Source organism: Ambystoma mexicanum, chromosome 1q, assembly GCF_040938575.1.
Source record: "Ambystoma mexicanum isolate Mex_15411 chromosome 1q, UKY_AmexF1_1, whole genome shotgun sequence".
In the NCBI taxonomy this organism is placed as follows: Eukaryota; Metazoa; Chordata; class Amphibia; order Caudata; family Ambystomatidae; genus Ambystoma; species Ambystoma mexicanum.
In genome coordinates this window covers 1,060,725,680-1,060,742,539 of record NC_090922.1, presented here as the reverse complement: position 1 = coordinate 1,060,742,539, position 16,860 = coordinate 1,060,725,680, and the positions used below count along the sequence as shown (strand labels likewise).

At 45.1% G+C, this 16,860-nt stretch overlaps 1 protein-coding gene across 1 annotated transcript in view; it reads left to right on the top strand.

Annotated features, from left to right (window-relative positions):
* Window positions 1-16,577, top strand: part of GTF2B (general transcription factor IIB) — a 221,299-nt gene extending 204,722 nt beyond the window's left edge. Inside the window, exon 7 of the mRNA XM_069641741.1 lies at window positions 16,115-16,577. Within this exon, the coding sequence (XP_069497842.1) occupies window positions 16,115-16,248 (134 nt within the window). The 3' untranslated portion in view covers window positions 16,249-16,577. The remainder of the gene's footprint in view (window positions 1-16,114) is intronic.
* The last annotated feature ends 283 nt before the right edge of the window (window positions 16,578-16,860 follow it).

The following is a 16,860-nucleotide window of genomic DNA, read 5'->3' as shown; positions in this document are numbered from 1 at the left end:
ATTACATATTAATTGCAAGAACTGGTATGCCTTTAAACTTATTTCCAATCACAAAATTACATTTCTTTTTGACTCATTTGTATTGAGTATCCATTGTCAATGTATTTAGCCAAAACAAATAATTAATAGTACAAATGTAATTCATCCAGCGAACATTCGAAGATTATACAATAGTATAAATACATATGAATTAAACAAAAACAGAAAAAAACTGTGAGATTGCAATATCATTCCCATCGTATTTTCCTATCTAACTGAGAGATGGTGCTAGAAGAATCCTACCCATACAGCTGATTAATGGGCTCAGGGGTCTACGTAGGTCTCAAATTCTGAATGTTGGAGACCAAAGGCCTATAAGTGTGTGTAACAATTTAACAACGCAGGGCTAAAATACGTTTCAGCGGTAGTTGTCTGTATAGTTCTGCCTTCCTCGGCAGCAACAAGTGAAGGATTATTCTGGAAAAACATCTCAGATTAAATGCGGTTAGATAATGTGATGTACATTGAATGATGGTTAAAAAAGAAAAAAGAGGTAAAACAAAGAGGAAGGGGTGAGTAGATACCTTTCCTGCTGGGCCCACTTTGAGACCTTACCACACCTGTAGTGCTATTAAAATTAGAAAGAAAATTCGAACAAGGCAGGGTGACGGAGAGAACGTGGTATGCACTAAAACAGTGCGTTATTCTTAAGAAGCGTGAGAAGTGTTAAAATTTGCAAAATACCCTTAGGGGAGGGCTAGTGAAGTGGATGTATTCTAAACCTAACTTACCCACTGTGCAAAAAACGCTGGACCGGCTGTCTCTGCATGGTTGTAGGAACGGGCATATAGTAGGTGGTTCAAAGCTGAGCAAGACGATAGGTAGGGCATAGAGCCTCGGTTACTGACATGTACCATAAAGCAGGAACCTGATGGTGCATTGAGAGGGCCAAAAAGGCTCTAAAACCAGGTCAATTAATGTATTCAATCATACCTGTTAAAGCAGTCCAGTGCAAAAGGGGTACAAGCAGGTTTATGGTGGTGCGGATTTATGAAGGTTGGTACCGCAAAAGGAATGAGCATGGAATAGATCCTGTGGATAGGAAGAGGCGGCCAGATTAGATGGCATGAGGGCTACAGTGAATAGCAGAATAATATATGAACTACAGTTCGGAACTGGACTATCATTGATCCTTTCGTTAGGGGGAAGATTCTCCTTACATCAGGGACCAAGCTCTCTCTCCGTATCGATCGATCGAGCGCTCGGGTTGTTTGCTGCCATACACAGCGTTCGCAGCATTCTTGCAATTAATATTTAAAGAGCACTGGGTCCAACAACACAGGCGACACCTAAGACTACCATACCTTTGGTAAAATAGAAATGATTCTTTTTCACATATAAATAACTTTCTGGTTTGGACACCTTTTGTGCGCTAACTTTGTATACTTCCCCAGTCACTATCCAAGTAGGGCATGGTCCTTATTTAAGTAAGTTACTTTCCCAGCATAGGCTGGCTTTAGGATGCTCTTTTTGCCCTCCCTGCCTCGCGTTCCTAGACCCTAGGAAAGAGCAGACATGTATGTGAAGTCACCAGTTTTGTATTTTAGAAATACACAGACAGAGGAAAGAGTTTTAATCCTTTAATCTCTTTATCCACCTAATGACCTGCACTTCTCCCCTTTTTTGTTTAGCTGGTAATATTTTTTCAGCACACATCACTCCGATACTAAAATTCTTATCTAGTATTTCACCCACCTATATAGTTAACCCAAGGGCATGGCTGAGGATGCGACCCCAAGCTGCAGTGAGGAACAAATCTCAGATATCTTAAGGGGTCCCTCCTTCCTTGATCAGGAGGGGACAGGGTAATCAAAGCTTAACCAACACAGAGGAATTGATGAAACTACTGAAGAAAGTGTTTCGGACTGAGCTACACGGCCATTGCATTAGGGAATATCTGAAATCTAATATCCCAGCAGGGCTAGTGGTATTCAACAAACAAGGTCTATTCCTGGATGATATCTATAGGACCAACTTTAGCTACATAGCCATAAAGTGTAGAGATTTGATGGTATTTACCATCACAACGGCCCAAAGAATACGGGCAGTTCTGCAAAAGGAACTGGAAGAGAAAAAACAACATTTCTGTAATAACACAGCAATCACAAATCCAGAAGAAAAACTACAGGAATTAATGAAAGTTTGAAAATGTTAGGTATACAACATTATTCAAAGAAATTAAATAGGGACATTCAAGAATTCAAGACGAAAAACATCTACCCCTACCGTACAGCCAACCACTTAGAATTGAGGCACGCAGAAAAAAGTCAAACCACTAACCTTAGACGAGGGCCCCGTAGATGGGTTATCTTCTCAGATACCAGCAGTGACTCTGCAGGAGAGAATCCATACAATTCAGTTCATACAGTGAGCCAGAAGCCAAAGACCTTTTTTAGGCAGAGGCTACTTCAGAGGTCACCCAGCAGAAAATTACAACCAGGAATTCCAACCCTGGGGAGGCAGGAGATGGCAGGGACCATGCAGAAGTAGGTACAACATGTAGGGGGTAACTTTCTGCCACAGAGGAAAATAGTATGTGATAGACTACCCCAGTGCTTAACCTTTCAGTTATTGAACAAACCCCATACCAATTTCAAGTGCTAGCCAAAGGATTATCCTTTGTACCCACAAATCCAACAGATTGGTTCACATCAGAAATGTAATTAGAAATTGTCTTTCAGAAGGTCAGACTTTAATGTTTCTTCATGGACAATGACACCAGCGTGAGAAAGGGAGGACACAGGTCTTCGGATTTCCTCCAACTTTACACGGCAAGACCACCAGGTACCCAAAGAAGTTATATTGTTTGAAGCATGTGAAGCATTTGAAGCATGTGTCTCAGTTGAACTGAAGAGGTTGAGCCGTAAAAAACAGAACATAAGGTATAACTTGTCCAACAGAGAACGGGAGGCAGTGTACACCATAATGTTGGACCAAAAGCTAATATTCACAGCATGTGATTCTAAGCAGATTAACAAACATCAGAAATTATGATTTCGAGACCGCGTATTGAAATGCCATTTGCAAACCTATTTATTTTAAGCTTATGAAAGTATGCATCTTTCATGTCCAGTGTTGTCATGTAGTCTCCCTGAGAAAGCAGGGGGATTACTTCCTGTAGGGTCACCATGCAAAATTTTTGAGGTTTTACAAATTTGTTCGCTGGGCGCAGATCTAGTACAGGGCGCATGGTTAAGTCCTTTTTGGGTACAAGGAAGTACACTGAATAAATACCCTCCATTACCTGTGATAGAAGCACAACCTCTATTGCTCCTTTTTCTAGTAGCAGCTGGACTTCTTGAAGGATATCGAGGTGCTCTGGTGATAGGCGCCTTCCCCTTGGGGGTCTGTAAGAAGGGGACCGATTAAGTTCTATGCAGTACCCACCGCATAGAATGGTGTGTTGTTATACCCTCCCATGCTGGTTGAAAGGATGTTAACTGGCCCCTGACCAGCAACGCATGGGAGGGGACCCGAACCTTCGGGTCATTTGGTGTTGGTAGATGGGGAGCCTCTAGGAGTAGGGCCCGACCTCTCCCCTTGCTACGACGTTGTTCTCTCTGATTGTATTGAACACTGGTTCCTTGAGTAGAGGACCAGTTGCTTGCAGAGGAGTATTGTTGTTGCTGTCGTTGGCCTCGAAAAAAGTGTCGGTTGCCATAACCTCTTCTATTTTGCGGCCTTGAGATCTGGTCTAGAGTCTTAAGGTTGTCGAAATCCTTTTTTGCAGTCTCTAGCGCGTCATCCACCGCTTTACCAAACAGGTTGGAATCCTCGATTGAGTTATTGATGAGTGACGACTGGTTCTCTGGTTTAAAACCCGAGTTCCGGAGCCAGACTTGACGCTTGAGAAGTATCCCTTGAAAAGAACGGCCCGCTGTCTCTGCGGCATATAGTGTGTTTTTGGTGATGCTCTGGTTAACCAGGGTACCTTCCGTTACGTTGGCTAACAAGCGAGTTTGCAGGGGCTCAGGGACATCTTCAAGGTCTTGCCTCAACTTAACCCATTGGGCATCAGCATAGCTTGCCAATATGGTATTGTTATTGGCAATTCTGGTTGAAAAAGCTGCAGAGGCTGTAAACCTCTTTCCCAGGGCGTACGGCTTCTTTCCTTCTTTGTCTGGAGGTGCTTTGCTGGTAGACAGCGGAACCCCTCCCCTTTTCCTTGTGGTTGTTACTACTAATGAATCAGTAATTGAATGACCTTTAATGTATAATGGGTCAGAGGGAGAGGGGCTAAACAGTTTTTCAATTCTAGGGTTGACCCCTCTGACTAAAGCAGGGGTTGACAATGATGGAATGAGTCGCCTTTTGACTGAGGCGAGAAGGGGAATGGCTTGGTTGTGGGTGGTTTCTCCTTTATGATTTTTTTCTACAAAATCTATCTCAGGAATAATCTCAAAATGTGCGGCTGCTTTCCGCAGTAGCGCATTGAAAGTAGGCTGGTCATCTATAGGTGACGGATTTCTGACTGGTGTGGTTTGAGAGGACGGCAGGCTTAGAACGTCAGGTTCTGTTGACGCCCCTGGGGATTGCCAGGGCTGTGAGCCCTCTCCATCTGGGTCTTCTTCGAAGCCCCCACCACCAGAGGCTGGGTCTTCCTCAAAACCTTCTTCTAGGTTTTGTTGCTCTTCAGCATTTAGGAACTCCTCACCCTCTTGGAAGTGAGTCTTCTTCAGTGAGGTCAAAAGTATTAGCCCCCTCTTGAAGTGGATTAAATAGTCTAGGGTATTTAGCCTTAGGATCCTCAAGAAGTACTTCTCTTGATCTTTTGTGTGTTGCAGGGGTGGACTTGAATCTATCCAGTTTGTCCATACATGATTGAAACCTGTCTAGGGTCCATTGGGGTAACCCAGCACAGTCTGGAGGCAAGAAGGGAAGCTCTTCTGCCTGTCGTCGTCTAGCTCTTTCAAATAGCGTCGAGGATAAACTCCCTTCGCCCTCTGAGAAGCCTTCTCGTGGGCTAGGTCTCTCCTTCGACGTAGGATGTTGTTCCAGCCTGCCTTTCCGATTGTCTCGACGTCTCCCTGGCCTTGTGAGCGGGGCTCGGCGAATCCTTCGCCGCCCGTCTCTGAAGGTCATTGGAGACTATACGTGCTAAACTCTCGACGACTAAAGTGTCCGTCGAGGGCTCAACTGGTATCGTGTTTGGAGGTGCCGAGTGTTCTCTTACGAGGCATGTCGTCGGTTGGTTTGGTGGTAGCGCCCTTATCAGCATGTGGCCCAGTCGCAGGTCGCGTAAGCAGTTGCGGTGAGGGCTTGCGACCCTTATGGTCGCCAGACGACGCCGGTGGGTCTGGCGTTTCCATTGGCGCTAGGGCTTTCTTCGTCTTTGACGAAGAAGTGCAGTGGGTTGTGTGCTTGTGTTTGTTTCTTGTGTGCGTCAGTGTCGCCGGGGTGTTCATCCCCATAGGTTAGGCGTGAGCCGGGCTTGTCGGGGCCGGGGACCGACGCTGAGGAGCACGAACGCTCCCTAGAGAGGTCTACAACCTCCGATTCGGAGGTAGGGTTATCACTGTCCTCGTCACACTCGGCGGCGGGTGAGGAATCGGCTCTAGACATCTCATAGGCTGCCCACTTTTTGACCCTGCGGTCCTTTAGAGTTTTTGGGCGAAGAAGTTTACAGGCCGCACAGCCGTCCTCGTTGTGGTCGAGGGGTAAGCAGCGGTTACACCGCTTATGCTTATCCTTCAATGTAAATTTGCCCTTGCAGCGCAGGCAAAATCTAAAAGGAGTCCTCTCCATAGCTGAGGATACAGTTAAATGTGATAACGACCCCGAAGGAAAGGAGGGTGAAAAAGAAAGGCATTCTTAGAAAGAATCAGAAGTGTCCCACGACCCCCACTCTCCCTACTGTATAGGCCAACGAGGCAGGGCCACGTGTTTGGCAGCACCGAAGGATCGCCTCCGTCTAAATCACTGCCGTTGAAGTTCTTAATCGATGGTGAAACAGCTTTGCTGTCGAAGGAGGGATCGGTTAACTGTAAATCTAAGGAAAAAACGACCAAAGGTCGAATAAATGGTATTTTCAATTTCTCTCTAATGAGCTCCGCATTAGGCGACCATTTTCTGGGCGGAAAAAAACCAATCTGAGGGACCTCAACGCGTGAGGGATTTTGGGTACACTGCACGTCACTATAGGGATAGTATTACAGACACCCCTCTGTCGACATCCCCTTTTCGACTACGAAAAACAAAATGCAATACTCCGCAGTGACCACTGGATGTCGGACTATGCACAGCATGTGAATCTAAGCAGATGCAACCATCAGAAATGCTTTTACGGTAAGTAATGCATTGTCATTAATTTGCAGTAACTCCTCCAGACCGTGGCACTGTGTACGGCAGCAGCGCCTGATCGATACTGAGAGAGAGCTTGGTCCCTGATGCAAGGAGAATCTTCCCCCTAACGAACGGATCAAAGTTGGTCCAGTTCCCGACTGTAGTTCATAGATTATTCTACTATTCACTGCAGCCTTCATGCATCTAATCTGGCTACCTCTTCCTTTCCACAAGATTTATTCCATGCTGCACCAACCTTCATTAGTCTGCACCATCATAAACCTGCGTGCACCCCATTTGCACTGGACTGCTTCAACAGGCATGATTTAATACATTAATTTACATTAGTTCTAGAGCCTTTTTTGCTCTCCTAATGCACCATCAGGTTCCTGCTTTATGGTACATGTTAGTAACCGAGGCTCTGTGCCCTACTTATTGTCTTTCCCAGCTTTGAACCACCTAACATCTGCCCCTTCCTACAACCACGCAGAGACAGCCGGTCCTGCGTTTTTTGCACAGTGGGCACATTTACAGCTCTTGAGATAAGTCTGACGGCTCAGTCACTCTACCATCTTGTGTAGTACAGACCTATACCAATAGGTGTGTTACCTATTACCAAGAAGACAAGGCTGGGGTAGTCTCCCACAGGGTTACTGCCTCTAATCTTGCCTAACACAACATCTACCAGTTCTTGCAATTAATATTTAAAGAGCACTGGGTCCAACGAGATAAGCGATGTACAATAAACTCCTAAGACGACCATACCTTTGCTAAAATAGAAGTGATTCATTTTCACACACAAATAACTTTCTGGTTGGGACACCTTTTTTGTGTTAACTTTGTTTCTGATGTTTGTTAATGGTCCTTATTTAAGATAATTCCTGTTTTGGCATGTCTTTTATGGTCTCTGTAGATCTTTCCCACCCTTCCTTGCCCTGCATTGCTCTTCCTTTCCCTTTCTTCTGTTTGCCTTTTGACATAGCAATAATACAAATTCATAAAGCTGATCATGCATTTTCCATCTACAAATATCGTTCACCTTGAAAATTGCACTGTCCTTTTAAATGTGTGCAAACCCGGGGGCGCTGTTGCGTGCGAGAGAAAATGGTCGCTCTCGTGTGAGCTCCGGCGTGGACCAAGGCCGTAATGCCGACATAAGCGTTTGCGATGACCGGTTCCTGACAGAAACTGTATAGAACGTGCGGCAACATCGGCGGAACAAACTGGGAAAGTTTGGTGTCTGGCAATCGCAGAATCTCAGAGGAAAACCGGTATCCGTATCCCACGTGCGGAGGGAAGCGGCGCCTGAGGACAGCCGAGGAGCGAGAGGAGGAGCCTGGCGAGCGGCAACGTGGATACTCGCTGGCAACGGACGGCGCAACAATCAGCTTGGAAACGCCGTGGGCGCTCCACTCCTCGTGGAGCGCCCACGAGTGGGCCCCCCCCCTCAACTCCCCCATCCGCCCCAGACACTCGGCGATCATCGGGCTCCTGCGGCCACGGCCCGGCAGGGTGTCACATGTGGTGCACATGCGGGAGCTGTGGTGTGCGGCCCGTGCGAACTGCGGAGCCCCCGGGGAGTGAACTGCAGAAGACCAGACAAACTCGATCAGATAACGGGCGGAACCCCCCGTGTGGGACAAGTTTTATGCGTACCCCCAGAACGCCGGTGGTCCTCCTCTCTTACCCTCCCCCAACAATACCTCCGTGATACGCACGGATCAGATTCGGGCCAACGCGGGCCTCCCGTGGACAACTGTAAATAACAGATACAACTCCCTATAACCACGTAACTCGACGGCGAGGCGTGGGTTGGCCTTGTTGGTGCGGGGCCATGGGATCACTTTATAGGGCGGCGGGCGGTACTCCTCCACTCGGTGCGCTCCGCCAGAAGTAAATCAGTGTATCACGCCACAGAACCGAAGCGTACAAAAGGGCACATTGCAGTTCATATCACAGACTAATTGGCCCCAAGGGAACAATGCCAAAGGGCTTCGGCCCCAAGAAGAGTAAGGGTTCCATTGATAAGTTCACGACACCACTGCAGAAAGAACCTGGTGTGATGATGGCGGAGAGCACGCTCCCACACGAACCACAGACCCCCCCGGCAACGATGATGGAACCCCAAGCAGTCTTCCACGCCATGCAACAGGGCTTTTCGGCCCTCAATGACAAACTGGATGGGATAACGGCGAACGTGGCGGCCATCAAAACGCAACTGGACAAAACTACTTCACGCATGACCAAGGCCGAAACGAGAATCTTGGCCACGGAAGACACACTTGAAACCCTGAAGACCACGGTCTCGAAGATGACAATCGACCTGGGGACTGTGAAGTCCAAATGCGAGGATTTAGGAGCGAGATCAAGACGCAATAATATTCAAATAATTGGTGTTCCAGAGGAAGCGATAAAAGCACCCATGGAAAAGACAGTGGAGGAGCTCTTGCGTGCCCTCCTGGGTGACCCGGGATGGTCACCGATGTTCATTATTGAGCGGGCCCACAGATCCCTTGCCCCGAAGCCAGGAGCCTACCCTAGGCCTATAATTGCCCGAGTGATGAACTACAGAGATAGAGATTTAATTCTGAAGGCTGCAAGAGAAAAGAAAGAATTACGTTGGGAAGCTAATACTATACGCATTTTTCCAGACTTTACCCTTGCGGTACAACAAGAGGAAGCTCTTTACAGGGGTAAAAAAACTGCTACGGGAAAGACAGATTCAGTATGCTATATTGTACCCAGCGAGACTCAAAATCCATTTCCAGAACAAGATCCACTTCTTTACGTTCCCAGAGGAAGCTGCAAATTTTGTGGAAACACATATTCCTGCTTTGACTGATCATCCCAGGATAGGGGAAACTTAACGAAATTTGTGATTATGTGAAAATGGGCATGTTTCTGCTTTGTAATGTACAATTCCCAAAGCTATAGCCGCTCCCCCCCGCCCCCCCCTGGGACGGCCTTTATAAGGGGTATATATGACCGAATTCACGGGATTTGTTAAATTGTGATGCTCCCACAGGTTTCGATATATGTGTGAGCAACCAAGTTGAACCGGTCTACCTTTTACCAGCCTCAAGATGGCATGGGCACTGGAACATGCCGCAGGTCCCCCCCCCCCCTGCAGCAGGTGCACAACCAGTGATGGGAAGGGAGGGTTGGGATCCTATGAGCACAGTTAAAGTTGGGGGAACTGTGAGGGTGGGGGGAGGGGACAGGTTGGGAATGTTGGGTTATGGTTATGTTAAGGATGGTAGTAAAATAAAACGCACACAGGTAATGAACATGATGACCAACAAGCTACTAATAGAAACATGCTTTTTTGGACACATTGATAACTGCTTCATAGGTTATGGCTGGAAATAACGATGAAAGTATCAAAGTACTAAGTTGGAATGTCCGAGGCCTGGGGTCCAGAGTCAAGAAGAGGAAAATCCTGGCATATATCAATAGACTGGGCACTAAGATAATTTTTCTACAGGAAACTCATGTGGGACCTCAACAGGGGGGACAACTAATTCCGAATTGGGGAACGCACCAGTACTTCACAACATACTCTAAACGGGCAAGGGGGAACCGCGATTCTAGTACATAAAACCCTCCAGTTTAAATGTATAGAAGCGAAATGTGATCCTGAAGGGAGGTTTGTCCTACTCCATGGCACACTTTACAATAAGGAGATAGTTCTCCTAAACATATATGGATCAAATGTGGACGATCCAGAATTTTTCTCCCAAATATTCGAGAGGTTGGCCGCCTACCCCACGGCGCACTTGATATGCGGTGGGGACTTTAACACTATTTTAGATGTCCATACAAGACCGCACATCGACACAGACCAGGGCACTGACCAAAGCAGCGCAGACTATAACTACACATATGGTAGACCTAGGTCTGAAAGACGCCTGTAAAACATTAAATCCTACTAAGAGGGAATACACATATTACTCGACGGTGCACAATATGCACTGCAGAATACATTTGTGGCTGGTAGATAATGTAGTCCTTTCCTGGGTCCTAGCAGCAGAGCATTATCCCAGAAAATATTCAGATCACTCCCCAATCCAGTTAACACTACGAATACCAGGCACTGTAGTAACGCGACCAATGTGGAGATTTAAACCTGAAGCATTGCGTGACTTGGTCTACAGGAACGCTATGGAACAACAAATACAGGAATATTTCGAAATCAATGAAAACTCAGTGCCCAGTCAAGCAATAGTATGGCAAGCATTTAAGGCCTATATAAGGGGAAGCTCAATATCGACAGAAAATGGAATTCTCAAAGACATCAGGGGTAGACTGAACAGATTGGAATCACATATAGCATCACTGCAATCTCAATATGCACAAACCCCATCAGCTCACCTCAGTTCCGAAATGAAAGCAAAACTAGATGAATACAATGAGGCAGCAGATCAAGAAATCCGATTTTTTGATAAACCAGTTGCAGCACGCCGATATGGGGAGGGTGAGCGCCCCGGGAGGTTACTGGCCAGGACAGTGAAGGGAGAGAGGGGACCAATGATCATTCCGTGCGTGCAAAGGCCAGATGGTTAGGTTACCACTGACCGAGACAAGATTGAAGAAACGTTCCATACATTCTATAAAAGTCTTTATTCCCCGCAATCCGATTCCACAGACGAGGAAATTGATCGATACCTGTCACAAATACTGACAACATTGCTGGCTGATGACACTAGGGAATTGTTAGAGATGGCAATTACCGAGGCGGAAATGTTGGAGGCGATAAAGGCATTACCCAACGGGAAAGCACCGGGCGCTGACGGTCTGGGGGCTGAGTTTTATAAGGAGTTTGGTCCCCTACTGGTCCCCAGATTAATGGCAGTATGGAGTGAGGCCCTACATAAAGGAGAACTCCCCGAAACCACTAGGGAAGCAGTGATTACGCTGTTACTCAAGCCGGGGAAACCCCCTGAGGAGTGTGGGTCATATAGACCATTATCATTAATAAACACTGATGCAAAGATCCTGGCAAAAATACTGGCAACTAGACTGACACCTTTGATGCCGTATATGGTCCATGAAGACCAGGCAGGGTTTATTAAGGGAAGGTCCACTGCAACCAATGTTAGAAGGTGCCATAAAATTTTAGCCACAACACCCCTTGAGGTCCAGGCCGTGGCTGTTTCCTTAGATATGCATAAGGCCTTCGACACGGTTTCGTGGCCCTTTCTCTTCGGGGTTCTGCGCAACTATGGGTTCGGCCCCAATTTTCTGAAATGGATAAAAATACTGTACACATGCCCACATGCAAAAATAAGAATCAATGGGGTTTTAACAAACAAATTGGAACTGAAGGGGGGAACGCGACAAGGATGCCCATTATCGCCATTGTTATTCGCATTAATAATTGAACCTTTAGCAGATATCCTTAGGGCACGGTACAGCTCAGCAGGACTCAGGCTAGGCGGTGAATTACACATTATAACTTTATATGCAGACGACATTCTGTTATATCTAAAAAATCTGGATCGAACCTTGGGCAAGGTACTGGCTGAGGTTAAACGGTTTGGGGAACATTCGGGTCTACGTCTTAATACTAGCAAATCAGAGATATTCCCAATCACAGAAAATACACCGCAACCACATGACCTATATGGTCTCCTCTGGAGCCCTACTCATATACTTTATTTGGGTGCACACATTGCCAGAACAGCACACCTCTCCCGCACCTTGAACTATTGCGTTCTCACTGATGCCCTGTGCGTGAAAATAAAACGCTGGAGCGCCCTCCCCATATCATTGATGGGCAGGATAGCACTGATTAAAATGATTATATTACCAAAGCTTTTTTATTTGTTCAGCACTATACCTGTCTGGCCGGGCCGCTCTTTATTTACCACACTGACTGGCGAGTGCACCTCCTTTGTTTGGGGAGGACATCCCAGAGTGAGCTGGAAAAAGCTGACTGATGCATACTCTAGAGGAGGGATGATGGCACCTGACTTGGAGTTGTATTATCTGGCTGCACAGGCACACTACGCCTCCCAATGGGCTACACAATTCCTCAACCCTGTGACCCCGATGCCCGGTTATAAAGAGCGCGAAGCGATAACGGCACTCCACAAAATGAGCAGATCAATCCCCAAGCACTATAACACTATAGAACCAGCGAAAGTGACGACCACTGCATGGGCCAAAATAGCCGATATGTTCGAAACCAACAGGCTGTACCATCCGAGTATGCCACTCTGGGGAGACCCACAAACACCCTTCAGTGCTGATAGTCAAATCGCAATGCATTGGACATCCAAAGGGATCACCCAGTGGGGACAACTCTTCCCTGACCAGAGCTTTATCCAGTGGATATACATCAGAGAGGTTGTGGGAAACACGAATAGACATAAACAGCAGTATACCCAAGTGCGAATGGCCATACAAGAAGCATGCCCCACATTCCCCAGCGAAGCAGCGATAAATATAGGTCTGGGCTACATATTCACAGGGGGGACACAAAAAGTCTCGGCGGCGGCATTGTATAAGCTACTACTTCAAACGCGCCCTGTAGAGAATACCGCAGCTAAGAGTCAATGGGAACAAGACCTGGGACAGCAGTTTGATGACCAGGAATGGGCACAGATTTGCTCGCTCACCAAGCAAATATCGTGTAATTCCAGATATAAGGTAATTCACTACAAAATAGTGCAGAGAACACATTATACCCCAGTAAAACTTAAACGACTATATCCCAACATGTCGGGGACCTGCCCTAGATGTCAGACAGAGGATGCAAATATTTATCATATGCTATGGTCATGTATAAAGCTCAGGGGCTACTGGGAAGAAATCTGTGCCGCCTTAGATGAGATGGCTGACCAACCACTGGAATGGTCACCCAGGATATGTTTGCTGGGAGCAGTGCGGAAAATGAATCCGACTTGGCGTAGACTGTTGAATTTGAGCCTACTAATAGCCAAAAGGGCAATTTTGATGAAATGGAAGAGCGCATACCCCCCAACTAAGGCTGATTGGGACAAGGACATGGTGTGGACTAATGATACAGAGGAACTCTACATAGACTTGGTGCTACCCCAATCCAGACCAAGGAACATATGGGATAGATATAAACAATACCTGTTTGATAAGGCAGAGCGAGATGACTCAGGATCGGAAGCTAATTGAATTTGTAAAATTTAATGAAGCAATGTCCAATATATGTAAGCATTGATGTTACCTGTGTGCAAGAAAAATAAAGTTTAAAAAAAAAAATGTGTGCAAACCTGCTTTAGGGAGTTAGGCTAGAAATTATAGAATTAGAGGACCGTCTCCACAGATTCAGTACTTGCTCCAATGCAGATGCTTTACCAGCACTGTATGCCATTACAAGTATAGCAGCCGTGATGAAACGTGTGTTCTGAATGATTGAACATGTGGCAATCCTTTTGATAAGTGGAAAGCTAAGCCGGTTCTGCTGCAATTCAAATCTCTTATATGCATATTAAATGCATACCTCTGATGGAGACACATTAACTCCCCTATGGACATAGTTGGAACTAACGGCTTACACTGGTTTCTGCAGCAGGGTTATTGACACACTGAGCTAGCTTTCCTAACGGGCTGGTGATTCTGAAAGGCCAAACTGGTTGAGTGCACTAGCAGTGCCTTCTAAGGCTTGCCAGACATGACTGGCTTGTCAAAAGCGCTATGCTTGTTTGAACTATCCAGAAAATAATCACAAGTCTTCCACTTATGCGCTCCAAAAATACATTTTTATATGTTGCACAAATTGTTCAATACATTATACCATGTGGATTTTGTGACCGTACATGAAAAGAAAAAATAAAGAAAGAATAGATCATAATTTCCATTTTTGACAAGAAGAGCTTTTGATTGTATTTGCAAATTCCTCTTTGCCTTTCAATTTTTAATGGCTCCTCTGTTCTATAGGTAAGTAGTTATGCAAGATTGTATCGATCTTCTGGATTGTTGTGAGGATTATAAGGTTCACCCTCTACCTTCTGTGTGGTTCACCCTCTACACGTGTTTCACCCTGCTTATGTTGGCAAGGATCTTCAGGAGGGATTTATAACATACAATTGTGCTAATTGAAGCTAAAGGAGAAAGGAAACAGAAAGAAGAACCAACAATTAATTGTTTGTAATACTGTATCAGGTTCGCCCTGTTATTGTTTTTTGGTTTGGTGCCAATTTACATGTCTTGGGATTCCCTTGTTTAAGCTGTCTTCTAGTGTTGGATAAAGTTTCCTTAATCGTCCCGTTATTTAGACATGTTTGCTGCATATGCCCAAAGTTTTGTAAACAGTCTACGAAAACTATCTTATGCATGAATCGGGCCATTTACACTGTGTGCTGGGGTCTTCAAAAGGTGTTGAGTATTTGGCAGTTTCACTCACTAGTTGGACATGGAAGAGGCTGGAGTCATTAAAGTCTACCTCAGCAATGCCATCTTCTCATGCTCTCCGGCAGTGTGCATCACAAAAGCTCAAGAGAATGGGGAGAAGAGCTCTACCACTGTTCATGTAAAGTATGGCTTTCTGAGGAAACTTCCAAAGCATGTTGGTGCTGTGGCATTACAGCAACTCTGTTAAAAAATGCAGGTACTGTCACAAAACATAGCAGTCTGAAATGCAAATAAATATGCATCAGCACTACTGTGAATAGTTGACATTGAACTATGAAATGGGTATGCAGGTCTGTTGATAAATTCGGGTATTGTGCCTCAATATATATCGGACTTGGTGATAAGTGCTGAATCTTAGCTTCTTTCAGTGAAGCCTCCATACCTTTTTGGGAGGAAGGTTACTGTGAGGGTCATGCTTCTTTTCTTGCCAGGGGCAGACACACCTCATGGAAAATAGTATGCCTGTGTTTTCTCCTTCAGGCAGAGGCACGTTTTCATCACCTTGATCAAAAAAGTGTTTTTCCATCTCGTGGATGAGATAATTAAATAACCAGCTCTTCACCAGCTTTACTGGACCAGGCTATATTTATTTTATTTCATTTATAAAGCACACAAACCCATAGGCAGCTAGGTGCTGTTGCAGTCTTAAGAATATGGTTACAGATGTAAGAAGCGGGCGTCAGGTTGCATATACAATCCCATTTGTATATCAAAGAAAACCCTGTCCAGGTGGATTTGTCCTATGTATATCTGAATTTTACACAGTGTCAAAGAAATGCCTGTAGATTTTTGTGGCTCATTTCACCAGGGATCTGCCTCTAACGTCTGCCCTGCAGGGAGGTATTCATTTGATAGATATGTGCCAGGCTCCAACATGTTAGGAACGCATTATGGTCTGGATTCCTTTGTCAGAGAGGGCAGTCATTTTGGCTGTTTGGTCCCTCCTCTTCCAATTTTGTCCCGATCTGTGAATCTTTCTTAGACGTGTAATCTGTGGAACAAAGGTATCCCATAAAAGAATGCATTTCTTCCCTTCATACGGAAAGCCAACAACATATGAGAGAGGTATGTGGTTCCTCAACGTCTGAATGCCTGTAAAGTAGATTGCATTGAGGTTACTGGACGCAGGCGGATCAATGTAGATTATTCATGATGCCACAGCTGGAGTCGTTGGCACCAACGTTGGTGAGAGCCACAGTTCGCTATCTGGTGGCTGTGAAAATGGTTCTGATGCCAGTCTGCACTAAGATTTTTCATCTGGGGCAGGGAATTTTAGAGGAAGGACTTAACCATCAGAGAAAACATTACTGAGGGTGAGTAATCAATTTTATTGTGCTAACCCTCTCTTTTGGACCGATGCACAAATAAATTATATTAAATACGTATTTCTTTTATTTTTTTTTAGAAATTGGAGACATCGCTGGTGTTGCTGATGTTACTATCCGGCAGTCTTACAGGCTCATCTACCCCCGAGCCCCAGATCTCTTTCCTGCGGACTTCAAATTTGATACCCCAGTTGACAAACTACCACAGCTGTAAAGTACTAAGGCTGCATTAAGCTCAATACCATTTGCATTTTCCTGTTGTAAAATTCTATAAAGTGTTGCTACTGAGCCTTCATCTGGTGGAATTAATATGTGTGAAGGGCATTGCAAAATGCAAGTGATAAGAAACGGCACACATTCCGAAGCAGAAGACTTTTGTGTGGCATTTTGTACATATTTTTGGACGGTAGTATTTAATGATGCTGTAGAAAGTTAAAATTTCATATTTTACTTTATTTCAATTTTATTTTGTAGTTCCCTACTATATTGTATTTTGGCAAATATTTGAAAAGAAAACCTGCACAATAAATCATTTTCCAACAATACGTGGTCATTTTTCCTGTATTCATATAGAAGAACTGATTTTACTTTTCAATGAGTCTAAACATAATGGCCAATGATTAATACTATTTTGAGAATCTTATGGCCTTTTGGAATTTGTCATTGTAGCCTTTGTTTTTGCCAAATATAACCAAATACAGCTTTCTCTTTTTAGCATTAATGCAAAGCATTTTTATCAGGTCTGGCAGGACTACTTACAAGGCTCTTCTTTCACAAATTAACTGATGGTGTGTGTATGTATTGGATTTTATAAATATTTAAGCAT